This window comes from Megachile rotundata, chromosome 15 (genome assembly GCF_050947335.1).
Source record: "Megachile rotundata isolate GNS110a chromosome 15, iyMegRotu1, whole genome shotgun sequence".
Taxonomy (NCBI): domain Eukaryota; kingdom Metazoa; phylum Arthropoda; class Insecta; order Hymenoptera; family Megachilidae; genus Megachile; species Megachile rotundata.
Genome location: NC_134997.1, coordinates 10,615,464 through 10,636,052, shown reverse-complemented (window position 1 = coordinate 10,636,052; position 20,589 = coordinate 10,615,464). Strand labels below are relative to the sequence as shown.

General features: G+C 42.0%; 1 protein-coding gene across 5 annotated transcripts in view; it reads right to left on the bottom strand.

The window, feature by feature from the left end:
- Positions 1–20,589, bottom strand: part of sli (slit guidance ligand) — a 604,758-nt gene that overhangs the window by 546,742 nt on the left and 37,427 nt on the right. For 3 of the 5 annotated variants that reach the window (XM_076539932.1, XM_076539935.1, XM_076539936.1), the window contains exon 1: positions 8,910–10,234. In XM_076539932.1, the coding sequence (XP_076396047.1) occupies positions 8,910–9,202 (293 nt within the window). In that variant the 5' untranslated portion in view covers positions 9,203–10,234. Of the gene's footprint in view, positions 1–8,909; positions 10,425–20,589 lie in introns of those variants that run through there. The other 2 variants (XM_012282307.2, XM_076539933.1) reach the window with 1 other exon arrangement.

Here is a 20,589-nt window from a genome sequence, read left to right as displayed (position 1 = left end):
TAAAATATTGAAGTAGTGAAGTATTGGAGTTGTGAAGTATTGAAGTAGTGAAGTATTGAAGCAGTGAAGTATGGAATTAGTGAAGTATTGGAGTAGTAAAATATTGAACTAGTGAAGTATTGGAATAGTGAAGTATTGAACTAGTGAAGTATTGAAGCAGTAAAATATTGAAGTAGTGAAGTATTGGAGTAGTGAAGTATTGGAACAGTGAAGTAGTGAAGTAGTAAAATAGTGAACTAACGAAGCAGTGAAATAGCAAAGTAGTTAACCAGTAAAATCCTAAACTAATGAAACAGTAAAGTACCAAAATAATAAAATAGCACCAACTAAAATACAAACACCAAAACACCAAAATAACATAACAAATTCCATAGTAAACACTCCACACAAAATTGCTACACTCCATCAGAAAACCCGCTCTCTTAAAAAATGCAAATGAAAGGTTTACACAGCTCCCAATGCAAAAACGAGCATTCACCAAAAATAAATTCTAAGCTCCAAGCCTTGAAACACCGGTTTCTACGCTAATTACGATACATCTCGATCAGTTCACGGCTCTATAATCGAGCGTAATTGTTGTTTGAGCGGTGATTAATTGTTCCAGGTCGGTTGCGTACAGTCGGAGGCGCGTTACGCACGACAGCTCGCCATGTTATTATAAATAATAATGCTAATCATACCCCACAGTTCGGACACTACGTTTATCATCGACTTAATTACAGATCGGTGGATTAATTACAGCGCTGAGACACCGTGACAGGCGAAGATTCAGTGATAGTCCACGTTGAAAACGTTTCAACGTCCATCTTTTCGATGGATCCAAATTAGTCAAACATGACGGTGCGTTCGCTCGAGTGATTTTTATCGATCTTGACGCTTTGTATGCAATTTCGTACGGCGATCGTTATCGATTAATTTGCATCGATGATGCATCTTCGATCGCTGGTTCCTTAAATTTAATTAACCGCAACACGAGGTTGTTACACGAGGTTCCATTCATAAAATAATTACATGTTTAAGAACATAACTTAATAACATTAATTATTACTGTAATTCAGCAATTTAATTTTCAATCGCGTATGTCATTTTTAGTTGGAATTATGATGTCAGAATTCTTCAAATTTTGTCGCCGTATGAATTGTGAAACTTCCTCAGAATACTGATATGAATATCTATTTTTCCATCGATAACAATTTTTCAAGATGCTATCGCAATAAAACTGCTGACGAAATACTCGAAATGCTACATCATCAGTATAAACAATTATTTAATTATCAATTTTTCTTGTCACTCAACTGATGTTCTTCAATTATCAAAAATATCCAAACTCTTCTATTAAAAACATTCAACTACATTTAATATTTTATAAAGTTGCTCAACAGAAGTCAAATTACGTTTTCGATCGAAGTTCCAACGCGTCCTTTGTGAATTTTTTTCCGAGCCGTCTGGTGACTAATACAACATTTACACAGGTAGATACGGCGGCAACGTCAGATAAAAATATCAGTTGTATCGATTCTCAATTTAACTGCGTCAAAAAGATACAATGATCAAACATCACCGGTTAAACTCTCCAATATCCACGTGTCTAAAAAGTACTCTAACATGTCCCTTCAGAATAATTGTACAGAAATATTCGCTGGCACAATTTGACACGTACGAAAATTTGAAACAGGAGTAGCTGACGTTGTAAATATACTGAAACGTTTATCGGTGAAACACGTGGGAGGAAAAATCGAAGATGAAGAGACACGGACATCGAACACGATTAGACGTATCCTTAGCGAGTCGGAGGAGACGCGCGTGCACGGAATTCGAATCCTGCAGGTTTCAGGGAAGCGTGCCAGGTTCAGGACACCGGCCCCACGACCTAAACGAAGCTACACGAGACTCGCTCGAAGGCGACGTAAAATATTTGCGGTTAGCCGACCGTTTCCACGTTCTGCGGCAACGAAACGTACCGAGTCCCATCCGACCGGCTTCTATATGTATGTACGACAACGGCGTACCTTCACAAGCGTGCTTCGTGTCTTAGGCAAATAACTGCGTCGATGAAAACCGCCGAGCGGTTGCTTCGAGGCTGGCGAAACAAATTTTTCGACGCTACTATTCATGCTGGACGGGTGTTGGGTGTGCGGGGTTTGGAATGTTGAGATCAAAGTTTTAAGTTTATTTGGGGAGTTTAAATGGAGGGGTAGGGTCGAGTGGACTGGTTTGGGACTGGTTTGGGACTAGTTTGGGACGTGAGGAGAGTGGGGTTGATCTGGATTGATTGGGAGTGATTTGGAATTATCTGGAGTGATTTGGAGTGATTTAAAGTGGTTTGGAGTGGTTTGAAGTGATTTAGACTGATTTGGACTGGTTTGGACTGGTTTGGAGTGACTTAGAAGTGGTTTGGAGTGGTTTGAACTGATTTGGATGGATTTGGATTGATTAGGATTGATTTGGAGTTATCTGGAGTAGTTTGGAGTGGTTTGGAGTGATTTGGAGTGGTTCGAAGTGACTTGAAGTGGTTTGGAGTGATTTTGTAATGGTTTGGAGTGGTTTGAACTGATTTGGATGGGTTTGGATTGATTTGGATTAATTTGAACTGATTTGGATTGATTTGCATCAATTTGAACTGATTTGGAGTTATCTGGAGTAGTTTGGAATGGTTTGGAGTGGTTTGGAGTGGTTCGAAGTGGTTTGAAATGGTTTGTAGTGGTTTAGAGTTATTTGAATGAATTTGGATTGACTTCGAGTGATTTGAATTAATTTGAACTGATTTAAAACTTGATTTAAACTGATTATGGTTGGTTTGATGTAATTTGAACTAGTTTGTACCTATTTGAATTGGTTTGGACTAATTTGAACAGGTCCAAATCAAATTCAAATCAAACCAAACTGAACCAAATTGGTGTCACACTAGTTCAAACCAAAAAGATCGAAATTAAATTATCACAAATTAGTCTAAACTTGATCAAACCAGTTCCAAATCGATCCAAACTTGTTCAAATCGATCCAAACCTGTTCATACTAATCTAAACCTGTACAAATGAATTCTAACTTGTTTAACTCAATCCAAACCTGTTCAAATCAATCCAAACTTGTCCAAATCAATCCAAACCTGTTGAAATCAATCCAAACTTGTCCAAATCAATCCAAACCTGTTCAAATCAATCCAAACTTGTTCAAATAAATCCAAACCTGTTCATACTAATCTAAACTTGTGCAAATCAATTGTAACTTGTTGAACTCAACCCAAACCTGTCCAAATCAATGCAAATTTGTCCAAACCGATCCAAACCTGTTTAACTCAATTCAAACTTGTCCAAATCGATCCAAACCTGTCCAACCCAATCCAAATCGATCTAAATCAATCCAACTCTATCCAAATCACCCCAGAATCATCAAATTGAATCATGGTAGTCACAGTATGTAACTACACAACCCAGGATAATATATAACATGTGATTATCCAACGTGCAATTATCCAACGTGTAGTTATAAAACACACATTCGTTTATTCGCCTTATCAAGTATCTCCAAGCTGTTTACCTTGAATAGAACAGTAAAAAGAACTCCAAAATCAATCCCAATTTCCCAAATCAGTGAACAGTAAAATCCAAAATGAACCTCCACCCAGATAAATGAATGCTAAACGAAAAGTCCCCATAAGAGTCCGAGTCCCCCTAACATCTCTCCACCTTTCCAATTCCCGCAGCCCTTAATCTATAGAATTTACGTAAACGTACGAAAACGAAATTTGTAAATGCGACAGGTTCGTTTTGCCTCGGCCGGTTTCACCGTCGACACGCGTAGTTTCACGGCGCGCGAGCAACTATGCGGGCCACCGCGTTGCACTCGAGGAATCCGAATGGGACCGCGCGTGTCCCTCGATTTCACGCGTCGGCGAGCACGGGACATCGCGACGAAAAAATTTAATTACAATTCCGGCAGAGGAGGCCGGGGTAAAGAACGACGCGAGATCGCGAACAAAGCCCCCGCCGTTCCAGGAGGAGGGGATAATCGAGCGGACTCTTTGAGCCACGCCAAATCGGATTAATTTGCGTCATTAGCTCGCTTATCGGCCGATGAATTTTATTAAGCCCTAACAATCTCGAAGGAGCTCCAACAATTTCGAACCAACGAAGCGACACAGGAGTCAACTTTTTAACCGGGGGGGAAATATCGATTTCTTGAGGCAGTTTATGTTAGTACGAGTTTAGTCACCGTTTTGACCCGCATAGTCGAATATGGCAGACGTTCCTTACTCAAACACTCGGCACTGCCGTTACGATTGTTTTCCTTGTCGCGTGATGTTTGCACAGTCTAATCGAAAAATCATAAGCACCCTTCCGGCGCTGCTACTGTCAGCCGTTTCATGGAAGGGTTGCCTATCGGGGTCACGCGACGCGCTGGAAAAACAGATAGTACACCCTCTACAGCCTTTGTTTATTCGATGTTTCGGATGCAGCTTTCCACTGCTGTGATTAGCGCAATCTTTTCATTAATTTATGCTGATTTCTGGGGTGATCATTTGTGAAATTATAAAATAACAATACACTTTTTGTATTGTTTCATTAAGTGCACTTACTGTTTAATTTTTGAAAAATCAGAAAAATACTGAGGCATCAACTAACATGTACAAGATGACTTAACGAGATGTATTTTGACAAAAATTTGTTAATATACGCAAGCCTTAAAATCGTAAAATATGTAGAACTCCACATACAGTGTAATTGTGACAAAATAAAATTTTGTTACAACTGTTTTTAACATTAAGTGTGCACTTACTGTTAAATTTTGAAGACATCAGAAAAATACTGAGGCATCAACTAACATGTACAAGATGACTTAACGAGATGTATTTTGACAAAAATTTTTTAATATACGCAAGCCTTAAAATTGTAAAAAATGTAGAACCCCATGTACAGTATAATTATAACAAAATAAAATTGAGCAATATATGTGATCCTTAAAATTGTAAAAATTATAGAACCCCATGTACAGCATAATTGTAACAAAATAAAATTGAGTAATATTATACGTGATCCTTAAAATTGTAAAAATTATAGAACCCAATGTAGAGTGTAATTGTAATAAAATATAATTGAGTAATATATGTGATCCTTAAAATTGTAAAAATTATAGAACCCCATGTAGAGTGTAATTGTAATAAAATATAATTGAGTAATATATGTGATCCTTAAAATTGTAAAAATTACAGAACCCCATGTAGAGTGTAATTGTAACAAAATAAAATTGAGTAACATATGTGACCCGTGCAATTACAACGCGTGGAATTCTAACGCGTGGAACTACGACGTGTGGAACTACGACGCGTGGAATTAATAACGCGTGGAACAGCAACGCGTAGAATTACAACGCATGGAATTACAACGGATGGAATTATGACGCGTGGAACTACGACGCGTGGAATTACAACGCGTGAAACTACGACGTGTGGAACTACGACGCGTGGAATTAATAACGCGTGGAACTGCGACGCATGAAATTACAACGCGTGGAATTAATAACGCGTGGAACAGCGACGCGTGTAATTACAACGCGTGGAATTAGGACGCGTGAAATTAATAACACGTGGAACTACGACGCGTGGAATTACAACGCGTGAAACTACGACGTGTGGAACTACGACGCGTGGAATTAATGACGCGTGGAACTGCGACGCATGGAATTACAACGCGTGGAATTACAACGCGTAGAATTATGACGCGTTGAACTACCACGCGTGGAACCATGACGCGTAGAATTACAACGCGTAGAATTATGACGCGTGGAACTACCACGCGTGGAATTACAGCGCGTGGAATTACAACGCATGGAACTACCCCGCGTGGAATTAATAACGCATGGAACTATGATGCGTGGAATTACAACGCGTGGAATTACAACGAATGGAATTATGACGCGTGGAATTACAACGGATGGAATTATGACGCGTGGAACTACGACGCGTGGAATTACGACGCGTTGAATTACGTCGAATTAATAACAGATGTCGCTAGTATTTTTCCTTAAATTTAAAAACTTCCGACATACTATGTACTCTCTGTACGATCTTATTAACGAAGCAGACACCCGATTACAAGAAGCAAAACAATTTATCGGAAGGTAGACCGATTTCTTGTTTTGTTCCGCGGCAAACCGCTGTAACAGGGCCCCATTAATGACGATCGATTAGCATACGATTAATATGCCGTCGACGATCGAAGGGATACCGCGAATAATTAAATCCTCGAAATACATTATTACCGACGCGATGGCACGAAAGCCTCATCGTGAAAGAAACGCGAAAACCTCGACGCTCGGCATACATAATTTCCGTCCTTCTTTTTCACCTTTATCTGGCCGGTGTTTTGCCGTGGGATCGGCATGCTGGATCGAATCATTTGAATCTTTAATTTTGACAAAGAATTCTGTCGTTCGAGTAAATAACAACAGATTTTGATCATAAATTCTCGAGCTAGACGAATTGATCGCAGGATTTAATTTGATGGCCGATTGATTGGATAATCAAATGCCGTCTGCTGGTGACGGGATGATGCGTTACGGTGAAATGGACAGTTGACAAACTTGTGAACTTTAAACTTCTTTCAGTCGGGAATTGATCAATGGAACAATTGACAGCTGGATAATCTGTATTAAATGTTCACTTCAGTTCATTTATTCCTAGTTAACTTTGTTACGGTTGAGAAGTTTTTTATTATTTAAAAATTATTTTGGTTAAGAATAGTTCATTTCTGAATGGGGTGACATTTTTTGACAAATTCATTCTGACAAGAAGTATCATATATTTAAAAAAATGACACTTTAATAATTTTTATAATTTAGAGTACGATTAGAGAGAGAAATTAACAATTCTTTCTTTGGTTCTGACTCTTCCTAAAGTCATCAGAAGATTCATACTTGAAAAATCTTAGAAAATGACACTTTACTAATTTTTATAAATTAGAGTACGATTAGAGAGAGAAATTAGCAATTCTTCCTTTGGTTCTGACTCTTCCTAAAGTCATCAGAAGATACTTGAAAATATCTCCAACTCGCACACCATTCAAAACATATAAACAAAAATACCTAAAATCTAACTTGTGAATAGAAATTTGATCAAACGAAGTCCATTGTCTCAATAAACACAAAAAGAATAAATCTCGTTTATAAAATAGTAGAAACCAGTTTCCAGTCGAGTCACTATCTCCGTTGAGAATCACTGTTTGTACCTGTGTTGGCCGTAGAACGGCTGATGTCAAGATAATTAGGGACTGTAGAGAACCAGATTTCCCAGCTCGTAACCTGGTCTAAATCTGCGGTCTATGGACAGCTAAACGGTCTCGCGTTATACGCGTACGTAGATGCATCGATTTACCAGTGACACGGGTCATCAGAGTTTCCAGCGAATCTCCAGGGGTTGCTTTAACTCGCAACGTTCTTCCGTGTCTGATTGCTCCCCTGTTGCTGGATCGTTTTAATCGACTCGAGACGTTCGATAACTCAATTTCTAACTTTCCATAATTTATTTTACGCTAAATTTTAATTTGTTATTATTACACTATGGTGTTCTATCATTTTTTAAGGGATGACGTATATTACCAAATTTTATTTTGTTACAATTACACTCTACATGGGGTTCTATAATTTTTACATTGACAGATCTCTCCCTATTATCGAAACTTCATACTTGAACTACCCTTAAATACCTTAAATCCTAACCTTAAAAATGAGAATCCAAAAATTATAGTACTAGTGTTCTCAAAACTTGCAAATCAGATTACATAAAGATATGTCTTGAAACATATCTTTAATACAGATTAGCAGTTGCTATTAAACGTGTCAAATAGCGAACACAATTTGTACTCATGAAGTTAAAAACGAAGAGTCCAATGTTTAATAATTCCTGAGCATCACGAACGTACAAAGTGCATGCATTCGCGAATTATGGATACTATCACGTTGTCCATCGCGTTATCATCGATAAAACCCGAAGTCCCGCGCCCAGGATACCTGACGTTTTATTCGAGCCGTGTTGTAACGCGTTTTACTGCGGCCCGTTGCGTTTTTATCGCTCTTCAGGCCACCGTCGCCACGAGGAAATGCAAAACTATTAAACCGACGTTCATGCCGCGCGGAAACCCACCGCGAGGAAATATGCGGCAAGCTTAACGACCGCTGTTCGATTCTCTTTCCACGCATCGACGTTCGACCGGGAGCAATTCCGTTTAAATTAACGCTTCTTGCCTCGAGAGCCTGCTCGAATCAACGTTTGGTTACGTTTCCATTCACCTTGCAAAAACAAGCGCTTGTCGTCGCCGGAAACGAGAGAAACAATAAACGCGATCGTCCGATTATTGATTCGATACGACAGGATGTCTGCAACGTCCACTTCGATCGGACAACGCTTTTACGCTGGCGTTCGCTGATATTTATTTTATCGCGATTATTATCGATTCGATGTCTTATGACGTTTTATTTGCAAATTATTGCTGAAATAGTGTTTCAAGTTTTTTCTTGAAACGAAATAAAATTCAAAGATCAATATTACTGTAAAGATATTGGTACATTAAGTACGTATGCATCATGCAATTACATATGCATAAGAGTCTTGATATATTGCATAATTTTTCCAGTCAGTGTTCAAAAATATTTTTTAAAATTTAGTAGAAGTTCTTTCGCTTGGAATGTAAAGACATATGCTCTTTTATTATGGGACTAAAAATCCGACATTCTTTCGTCAGGTTATTATGCATCGCTGAACAATGAACATAAATTTCTCCCTCATTTTAAAGAGTTGCACACTATAGTCTCTCAAGATTATTATATTTGATGTATTGCATAAAGTTACGAAGTTTGAACGAAATCAACGTTGCAGAGATTGTAAGATGATAAAAGAAAATAGCATAAGTACTCACAGTTTTTCGGCGAGAAGCATGGTGGCCAGATCTCCAGGAATCTGCAGCAGTCCCCGATGCGAGCAGTCGACCTCCTGTCCGGTACACGTGCACAACCAAGGGCATCTCGCAGTGTTCATGTCGTCCATAGTTCCCGACAAACTTCCGAAACCAAAGCCACCGAGGGCGGTACCATGAGAGGCGCCACCGCCCAGCACGGACAGTATCAGCAGTAGTCCCCAGGCGCAGACCACGGAACCGCAGCTGACGCCGAGTAAACGCAGGGACCAGGCGGGCGTCATGGCACGCGCCATCGCCAACACCTTCCGGTTAATGTCCTTCACCGCGCGATTAGGTCCCTCGAGGATTTTGGCGATGCTGCCTACGCGGCTCTTGGGCAGAATATTGTTCGGGTCGTACAGGCTGAAGCAGGGAGTCTCGCCGTTGGCTACGCGGGCCTCGATGCCCGGGTAAGCGTAGTTGGGCGCCGGTTCGAGGAACGAGGATATCTCGAGTCCCTCCGCGGGCGGGCAGCCCAGTATCCTGACGGGCTCGAGGATGGGGTCCTGTTCCAACCTTATAACGGCGCACTCGAACTCGTTCGCCGTCAAATTTCTCGGATCCTGGCTGCGTCGTTCCGTGGCTTTTCCTCGCGGACGGTCCCTCCGTCGACCATGAACCCGACACGATCGATTGGAATTCCTCCGCGTGCTGTCCGCGTGATGCCTCGAGACGCCGGCTCTGTGTCTGCCGTGCGTCGGACACTGTCCTCCTCGCCTGTCGAACGTCTCCTCGACGTCAGCCGACGTTTTTCTCGGCCGTTTCGAGCGGACCTCCGAGCTGCCGTCCGCTATCAGCTGCAGATCCAACGCGGCGCTGGGCTCTTCACGCTGCTGCCGCCACTGCTGGACCAACACCGGCGTGCGATTCAACGCCACACCGCACTCGATCCTCAACGCCTCGCAGGCTTTCGATTCGTCCACCTTGAGCGGATCTTGTACTGCATCCGAGTGCGCTCGACCTGGACCACCGCACGCGGTACCGAGGTCCTTCGACGGTTCGACCGTCACGTTCGCAGAGTCGATCCGCGAATCCACTGACGATGGCTGCTCGGGAGCTAGACCATCCAGCAGGCCCTTTTGGGGCCCGTGTTCGCGGCCCCCTTCTCCCTCCACACGCCCCTCCAACGAGCTGTTGGACACCACTAACGGCACCACCCGTTCCTGCGCATCCTGGGGTACCGCTCTCACTGACTTTATCTTGACGCTGGTCTGGGCCCTAGTGACTACCGTACCCGACCGGGTACGTCTTCGGCGTTGGACGCGGGTCGGCCAACCGGCGTTCACTCAAAGTCATCTACCGATTTCTTCGGGTTGTTTTAACCACTCTCTGATCGGATCACGGGTATAAGCTTCAAGGTCTTGTTTCAAGAAAGGAGCTCTTCTTCCGCTCGCGTTACACGGACCTCATATCCGACTGGCTCGTCGTTTTGCGTACCGATTCAGCCGAAAGCCCGACGCGACAGCGATGCATCACCTGCAACAGCGCGGAAGAAACAGGTTAGAGAGGGAGTACGAGATCTGACGGTGAAACGGATACGAGCCGCGACCGAATTATAACTTTTGTTCGAGCTATGTCTCCCGGAGGATATTTAGAACGCGCGACGGAAGTTGTTCGAGTCAGGTACAAGCTTCACCGCGATACGGCCGCAATTCAGTTGGATAGGTGTTTGCCGAGCGAGCGTGATGTATATTCCCCATCGGTGGAAGTTGGATGCGTTCTAGATAGGCGGACTTGATATCGTGCTCGCGATTCAACGCGGACAATTTTTCTGCCGGGCCACGCGTGGCCCTCGCTCGCGCGTCACCGAAAAATACATCTTCCGAGAGAGGGAGGAAAGAAACCGGAGATCCAAATGGCGCAGCCCAGTTACAAAGAGAAGAACTCGCCGCTGCAATATCGGAAGTACGAGAAAAATATGCTTTCGATGCACAATCAAGGACTCGAACGCATTCCGTGCACAGCCGTTCCGAGTTGCGAGGCATATTGGAATTTTTCCCCGACGTTTCCCTTACCATCCCTCATACTTTTCTTTCTTACCATCCCCCATTCCCCTTTCCTTCTTTTCCACTTGTCTGCCGGGAGAAAACGTGCCTCGACGCACGTGATGTCTCATATACATGTTGCTCGATGGTAAGTGCCCCCAGATACGTTTCCACGATTTATCACTACTAGGAAACACGTGCAAATAGAATGTCCACTTCAATAATACCTCACGTTTTATGCTCAAAATTATTAGCAACTTCATTTGGAAAATTTTTATTAATAATTAATAACACCACTGCTGCTGTAGTGATCATTAGCTGCTAGTGATGGCTTTAACCTAAATTTATTACTATCTTGGGAACACGTACAAATAGAATATCCACTCAAATAATACCTCAAATTTCCAAATTATGCTCAAAATTATTAGCAGCTTCATTTGGAAAATTTTCATTGCTAATTGATAGCACCACTGCTGCTATAATGATCATTAGCAGCTAGTGATGGCTTTAAGCTAAATTCAACTATGTTAGATTAAACTGCGTTTACGTTACATTAGGATGGATTCGTTTAAGTTAAAATAGAATGTCCACTCAAATAATACCTCAAGTTTCTAAATCATGCTCAAAATTATTAGCAGCTTCATTTGGAAGATTTTCATTGCTAATAACACCACTGCTGCTATAATGATCATTAGCAACTAGTGATGGCTTTAACCTAAATTAAACTATGTTAGATTAAACTGCATTTACGTTACGATGGATTCGTTTAAGTTACAATAGAATGTCCACTACTAATTAATGACACCATTGCTGCTATAGTGATCATCAGCAGCTAGTGATGGCTTTAAGCTAAATTGAACTATGTTAGATTAAACTTCATTTACGTTACGATGGATTCGTTTAAGTTAGAATAGAATGTCCACTACTAATTAATGACACCACTGCTGTTATAGTGATCATCAGCAGCTAGTGATGGCTTTAACCTAAATTGAACTATGTTAGATTAAACTGCATTTACGTTACGATGGATTCGTTTAAGTTACAATAGAATGTCCACTACTAACTAATAACACCACTGCTGCTATAGTAATCATCAGCAGCTAGTGATGGCTTTAACCTAAATTAAACTATGTTACATTAAACTGCATTTACGTTACAATAGATTCGTTTAAGTTAGATTAAGGTAAATTATGTTACAACAAGTCAGATCAAGTTAAAAATATCCCACAGTTTCTAACATAAGTGGTGCCATTACTGAAGTTATAAAGTTCGAAGCGTTGAAAGTATCAATCGAGGAGATCAAAAGAAGAAGAAACACCGGTTTCCTTCAATTACCGTCGCAACGAAATTATCGCGAAAGTAACGACGTAAGGGTATCGTTGAAAGGGGAGGTACGTGTCGCGTTAACAGGAAGCGCGACAAAGCGGAATGCGAAAGAAGCCCGCGGCGATGGCTCGCGTCGCGCATTGAAATTCGTCGAAAATCTAATATTCCCTTCGAGAGCCAGTCTGGGGACAGGGATCGATAATTCGATTAGCAAGCAGTCGACACTGAGGATAGTTAGGTAGGACGGGTCTCCTCTGTAGACACTCTCTATCGCGCCACGCTCTCGAGTACGGTTAAAGTAGCTGGCCCTCGATACACCGGGGGCGTGTGTGCACCCCACGCACGTATAATATTCTCGAGCACTCTCCTGCAGATAATATCGGGCCCCGGAAACAGCCCTCTCTCTGATGTCGAAGTTAAGACGTCAGGGGTGACTGCCGTTTCAACGACGAATCTACGGACCGTGAATCCTACCCTTCTCCTGTACACGTTTTATCACCGGCATTAATTAATAGCGTTAGCGCATATTAATCGGAGCTTCGAAACTTTTTCTTTCGACCCTTTCCGATACGCGCTAAGCGTGAACCCAGGGAAAATCGATTCTCTTAGGTGACTGACAGTTTCATAATTTATTACTTAACTGAATGCATTTATTTTTAATCACCGGATATATGCAAGCTTAATGGTAGTTTATTAATATTCTTCTAATTCAGAACCTATATTTTATGCACGTATATACATAATAGATTATTACATTTTATGTGCATAAAATTTTTAATCACGCCATTAATAATTGTTACAAAAGATCCTTCTGACAATCACTTTTTCATAGAATAATATTTTTAAAATGACAACCTTCATTCTACTTTAAGAATTGCCTGAAAGAAGTATCTTGTAAAATTGTTAACAATTATTTTTAATAAAATACGAGATACTTCACACAGCGCAGGTGTACCAAAAATATTCGACATGAACAGATGGTACAAAGTTGTGGTACAATTTGCAATGGAACACAGAGTGATTCAGAGATAATTAGGAAAATTATACGTTGCGACAAATGGTATGGATACACGTATTTGGGGACGATATTGGATCGTGCCCGGGCGTCTGCCCTTTCGACGACTCGCGTGTCGACCGAATAATTGGAAGGGCAAATATTTGACTTCTCCGGGCGATTGATTGACACTTCAGCGTAGCTCGTGTTTCCTCGATAAACACGTGATTCCTTCCCGCCACTCCTTGCCTGTGCTTTATTTTTTAGACGGTTTGGAGAGCGCATTAATGCTTTTAAAATTCCTAGCCAAACAATAGCCTGTCCCCTCGTGAAAAGGGAGAGACAATATTGACAGAGATACGGGGATCAACCCTTGGCCACCTTACAGGCATATGTCGTCGAAAAGTTGCGATTCTGTTAGGAGCTTAAATTAGCTTTGTGAGACGAGTTACACGAAAAAGAAATAGGATTTAGAGGTATAAACAGCCTACAATACAATTTAGAGATATAACTAGCCTCCTACACAATTTATAGTAAAGTTAGTTTACTTTGGCTCCGCCCCAAAGCCCCGAGCGCAGGAAAATATCTAACTTTCACCGTCCGTTTCATTTCTAACTTCCACCGTTTTTATTCCGAACTAAACCTCGGAATTCCCACGCAAAATTTATCATTTCTGTCGCACGATATCGCCATCTTTCGCAGAATATACACAGAGCCGGCACATACGTGTATATAAATCACTGTGTACCATCTGTGCCCACCGAGGCACATCTTTGTAGAGCTACTACCGGCAGAAAGGAGAAAAATCACTTTGAAGGAAGAGAAAAATCAGACGCGATTCGAGAATAGCCAATACTACCCCAAAGTCTGACGAGAATATTGCGTTCTTATTGTAATATATTTGTGAGCCACTTCGCGAGACAATTTCATCCGAGGCGTACGAATGTAGGCAGCTGAATACGGGAGTATTCCTTCGAGGTATATCATTATATTGCGCCAGAGGGGAGACCGATTATTTGTCGAATGCTCTACGAGACAAAGGGAAACGCGAGAGTTCGCGGAGAGGTTCTGCTCCACATTTCGTGTCGTTTCTTTTACTCCTTTCTACTTTGCTAACGGAACTAATAAACGTTTGAATTTCCCGCCCTTCGAAACTTCATAACCTAGAAATTTTTAGTTGACTGTGTTATGATAGCATTTATGTATATTCATAACAGTGTATGGACACTATGAGTACCTGTGAGGCTATGAAGTTAGAGTACCTATGTATAGCTGACCAATTATTGTTAGTTAATATTGAAGTTCAGTAGTGAAGTAGACCTATGTCTCTAGTTGGCCAGTAGTTAACATTTGGACACTGCATTGAACTTACTTATACCAACTTCATCTATACACTTATACATACATGTACACATATGTACACCTAGAACGTATACATACCTATACACCTATACTATACACATCTATACACACCTATACACCTATACACCCATATACCTGTACACCTACGCACCTATGCACCTATACACCTATGCATCCATACACCTATGCACCCATACACCAATGCACCCATACACCTATGCATCCATACACCTATGCACCTACACATCTATGCATCCATACATCTATGCACCTATACACCTATGCGCCCATAAACCTGTGCATCCATACACCTATGCATCCATACACCTATGCACCTACACACCCATGCATCCATACATCTATGCATCCATACACCTATGCACTTACACACCTATGCATCCATACACCTATGCAGCTATACACCTATGCATCCATACACTTATGCACCTACACACCTATGCATCCATACACCTATGCACCTACACACCTATGCATCCATACACCTATGCATCCATACACCTATGCATCCATACACCTATGCATTCATACACCTATGCACCTATACACCTATGCGCCCATAAACCTGTGCATCCATACACCTATGCACCTATACATCTATGCATCCATACACCTATGCACCCATACACCTATGCACCCATACACCTATGCACCCATACACCTATGCACCCATACACCTATGCACCCATACACCTATGCATCCATACACATATGCATCCATACACATATGCACCCATACACCTATGCACCCATACACCTATGCACCTATGTTTTGACCATACACCAATGAACACCGACCTATCCCCACCCGTATCCACATCTGACCACACGTCACCATCACCAGCCAACCCCTCAACCGTAACATTTGCACCTAATTCTAAAACTAATAGAAAAGGGAAATAATCTGGCAAAGCCATAATTCTAGAATCACAGCGCGCCATAAAGCGTTGTCGCCCCCTCATAACAGGAGACACAAGTTAAGACGCGCCATTTAATTCAACGCTGAACGATCGCAAAGAGGGTGCCTGTTTCCGCGCCGCGAGCATCCCCTTATCAAAACACGGAACCGTAACGACAGAAAACATAACACCTGCAATTTCCACGGCAAACTTTTCCCGGTAACACGGTTTCCTACGTTCGCCAGAGGTTTCCCGGCAGGAGAGACACACACCGAGGATTTTTCGTGAAAAAGCCCGCGGGACACAGTTTGCTTTGGAAGCCGTGGATGTTTGGTTAACATGTGTGCCTAATGGCCCGTGCGAAATGGATTTTTAAGGTACCACCCCCCCGTTTTAAGACGCGACGCTGAAAGAGCCTGGGCTGCGCGAACGATCGAAAATCGATGTCGACACACCGGGACAGGGTATGGAAACCACCGAGAGCGATGATCGAAAGTCGATAGCGAGGACGAAACTGTTATCCGGTGCTCGATGGACGCGTAATGATTGTTCGTTGCATCTGAAGAGACGGGACTGGGGCTATTATTGACGAGCTACCGCTGCTAGCTGCGTTTCCGCCTCGATGGACATTTTTAAATCCGACCATTTTCGCGCCATTATGACGGGTTTAATTGCCGCGACGCCGTTGTGGTCGGGATCGCTGGCGCGAGAAGTATTTTTGTCTGGGATGAGCTGCATATGGGTCGTTTATTTCTCGAGACTTTTAGGAATTTTAATATTTCGGGATATTGGCAATTTGGGGGACAATTTGGGGACCTTCGCAATTTAGGGAGTTGGAGATTTGATGGATGGATCTAGAGATTTGATAGGTTAGGAAATTGGGGACGTAGGAATTCGGGAATCTAGGAATTTTGGGAACTTGGGAATTTAGGGACATAGGTGATTGAGAACCTTGGGATTTAAGGACTTTAGGATTCGAGGATGATAAGAATATGCGAATCTATGGATTTGTCAAATTAAAATTTGAAGTTCTAAAATCCCTAGATCCACAAATAAGATCCCTACATCCTAAAAACTTGTAAATTTGTAAAAAGGTACGAAGACTTGCATGTCCGATAAGTAAGAAGGGAATAGTATTCGAATTACTGTAAAAGCAGTTCGAAAAGATAAAATTGAACGAGGAATTATTCATTCGCAGCACGTTTCCAAACACGATATCGAGGTGTTAATTAACGACCAGGAAGAAGGCCACTACTCTAAAACGGACCCAACATTCTCCGCAATCGTAGACTGTTGCGTGAGATAATTCGCAACACGCGACACACAGGACGAACGCGAAACGTGTGCAGGACCTTAGTTGATTTCTTCAGCATCCGTCTGGTTGCAGCACGAACACGCGATGCGCGTGTACAGTTGCAGGAATAACTTCCGTTAGAAAAATGGTGATATAAGAAGAGAATTATTTGTGAATTTGAAGAATTGAATGTTGGGGATTTATACAGTTGGAATTTATGGAGTTGGGGATTTATGGAATTGGGGATTTATAGAGTTGGAATTTATGGAGTTGGGGATTTATGGAATTGGGGATTTATAGAGTTGGAAATTTATAGAGTTGGAGATTTACAGAGTTGGAATTTATGGAGTTGGGGATTTATGGAATTGGGGATTTATAGAGTTGGAATTTATGGAGTTGGGGATTTATGGAATTGGGGATTTATAGAGTTGGAAGTTTATAGAGTTGGAGATTTACAGAGTTGGAGTTTATGGAGTTGGGGATTTATGGAATTGGGGATTTATAGAGTTGGAATTTATGGAGTTGGGGATTTATGGAATTGGGGATTTATAGAGTTGGAATTTATGGAGTTGGGGATTTATGGAATTGGAGATTTATAGAGTTGGAAATTTATAGAGTTGGAGATTTACAGAGTTGGAGTTTATGGAGTTGGGGATTTATGGAATTGGGGATTTATAGAGTTGGAATTTATGGAGTTGGGGATTTATGGAATTGGGGATTTATAGAGTTGGAAATTTATAGAGTTGGAGATTTACAGAGTTGGAGTTTATGGAGTTGGGGATTTATGGAATTGGGGATTTATAGAGTTGGAATTTATGGAGTTGGGGATTTATGGAATTGGGGATTTATAGAGTTGGAATTTATGGAGTTGGGGATTTATGGAATTGGAGATTTATAGAGTTGGAAATTTATAGAGTTGGAGATTTACAGAGTTGGAGTTTATGGAGTTGGGGATTTATGGAATTGGGGATTTATAGAGTTGGAATTTATGGAGTTGGGGATTTATGGAATTGGGGATTTATAGAGTTGGAAATTTATAGAGTTGGAGATTTACAGAGTTGGAATTTATGGAGTTGGGGATTTATGGAATTGGGGATTTATAGAGTTGGAAATTTATGTAGTTGGAAATATGAGGCTTTGAGAATTTACAAATTTACAAATTTGAAGATTGATAAATCAGGCAATTACGAATTTGGGGATTGGGCAACTACGGACTTTTACCATCGGATTTAGAAAACTGTATAATTTATAACTTTGTAAATTCGGTATCTGACGATAGGAGAATTCGCAGAGTTTAGAGAATCGCGTCAGTACCACAGTCCACATGTTCCCGAATCCGGAGCCAACAAACGGAGCATCCCCGGTCAAAGCGACACCATCGTACCGCGAGTATAGCTTTTTATAGGTTTTACAGATCTCCCGACATGAAAGTAAGAAGGGAGGGCCCTCGGATATTAGGTTTCCCAGTGCGGTTTTCAACCACCCACTCGATCGGTTGATCGGTCGACTTTACCCCGGGGAAATCACACTAGATACGAATTGGACCTCACCCTGCGAACGTACTTCTCTCTCGCACACTCTCTCTTTCTCCTCTCAACGTGTTTAAGAGCGGCTCTATGAGAGAGAAAACGAGAGAGACATCCTTGGCGACATCGGAGATGGCGGTGTGTATTAATCGGGAAAGGATCTTCTTTCGTTCCAGCATCCAGCTTGGACTCCCACGGGGACCAACGGGAAAGGATTATGCGGCGAGTAGTATTTTGCACCGTTGTATCGACACTTCGGTGATTGCTTCGAATCGATACCTGGGTCCCGGGAACGATAACGAATTAGGGAACCTACCGAGGATTTTCGGAGCTTTCACGTTTCCCATTTATGTACTTTGGCGAAGTACGAAATGTGGATTATCTTGGATCTTGTTGGATGCTTTGGTCATCAGTTTGGAGATGAGTATTATACTTTATTTGGTTTATTTACTTTATTCGCTTTAGATAGGATAGGACTTGGTAAGGATAGGACTTGATCCTACCTGGGCTAAGTCTAGGTAGATTAGACTACGTGGATTGGTTTAGGCAGGTTAGCTTATGTGGATTACTTTATGTGGACTAGTTTGGATAGGCCAATATATGTGGACTAGTCTGGTTAGGTCTATATATGTGGACTAGTCTGGGTACGCGTGGAATTATGGTGCGTGGAATTACAGCGCGTAGAATTACGATGCGTGGAATTACAGCGCGTAGAATTACGATGCGTGGAATTACAGCGCGTAGAAGTACGGTGCATGGTATTACAGCGCGAGGAATTACAGCGCATGGAATTACGACGCGTGGAACTACGACGTGTGGAGTTACGGTGCGTGGAATTACGGCGCATGGAATTACGACGCGTGGAATTAATAACGCGTGGAACTACGACGCATGGAATTACGACGCGTGGAATTAATAACGCGTGGAACTATGGTGCGTGGAATTACAGCGCGTAGAATTACGGTGCGTGGAATTACAGCGCATGGAATTATGACGCGTGGAATTAATAACGCGTGGAACTACGACGCATGGAATTACGACGCGTGGAATTAATAACGCGTGGAACTACGACGCGTGGAATTATGGTGCATGGAATTACAGCGCGTAGAATTACGGTGCGTGGAATTACAGCGCGTAGAAGTACGGTGCATGGTATTACAGCGCGAGGAATTACGGCGCATGGAATTACGACGCGTGGAACTACGACGCGTGGAGTTACGGTGCGTGGAATTACAGCGCATGGAATTATGACGCGTGGAATTAATAACGCGTGGAACTACGACGCATGGAATTACGGTGCGTGAAATGCGCGGAACTAGTCGGGCTAAATTAGTTAATGTGGACTAGTCTAGCTAGCTCAGATGTATTTCAGAATGTAGAAGACATCTAAATACCATGAAGAGACTACCGATCAAATTCAAATAGACCTTTATCTGTACAAAATTAAGAAGTACATGAATATGCTCTTTGAAGCTTCCAGGTTCAAATTCTCGAATCGTATGCATAACGATCTAATCAGACCTCCAAATGGAGGTCGTCAGGGAGTCGATAGAGTTAGATAACGGTATCCTCCATTTAATCATCCCCGGAATTTTTCCAATAAACGAAGCGGCCAGATATGTAATCTATCCGAAAGGTTCGTTAAAAAACTAAAATATAGAATCGAGCGTGGCAAATATTTCCCTAGCGATGTCTATTTTAATTAACGACCGGGTAAAACGGGGAAAGATCGAACGTCGAAAAAAAAAAAGAAAGAAATCGATAAAAGTATGGAGCGAATTGGCATCTTTGGCCGGTTTACCCAAAGTAAGCCGCGTTAATAAATTAAACGCCGTATCCCGCGGTTACCGTAGCCAGCCCGATAATTCGAATCGATTAACGTTCGCCGACCATTCAATTAGGCTGACCGGGGACCGGCTTAAAAACCGGCAAAAATCACGGTGCAATGCGATTACGGCGCGAGATAGCGGACCTGTATTACCAGACACAACTGGGACTGCCTCGAATCGCTACCGAACAGTTGAAACCAGCCACCTGCGGCTAACTGTCCTGGTATATATTATACTATATTAGATTACGAGTCACCTACAGCGGATCTATAAATTTTCTCGAGCGATATCGCCCATTGATTGCCTCCTGCATAGCTTTCCTTCAGATTCGTAGGACACATGTGGTTATTCGCGTATGTGGAGTTAGCAATTCTTAAATTTTATATTTTCTTGTTATACTCACGATTT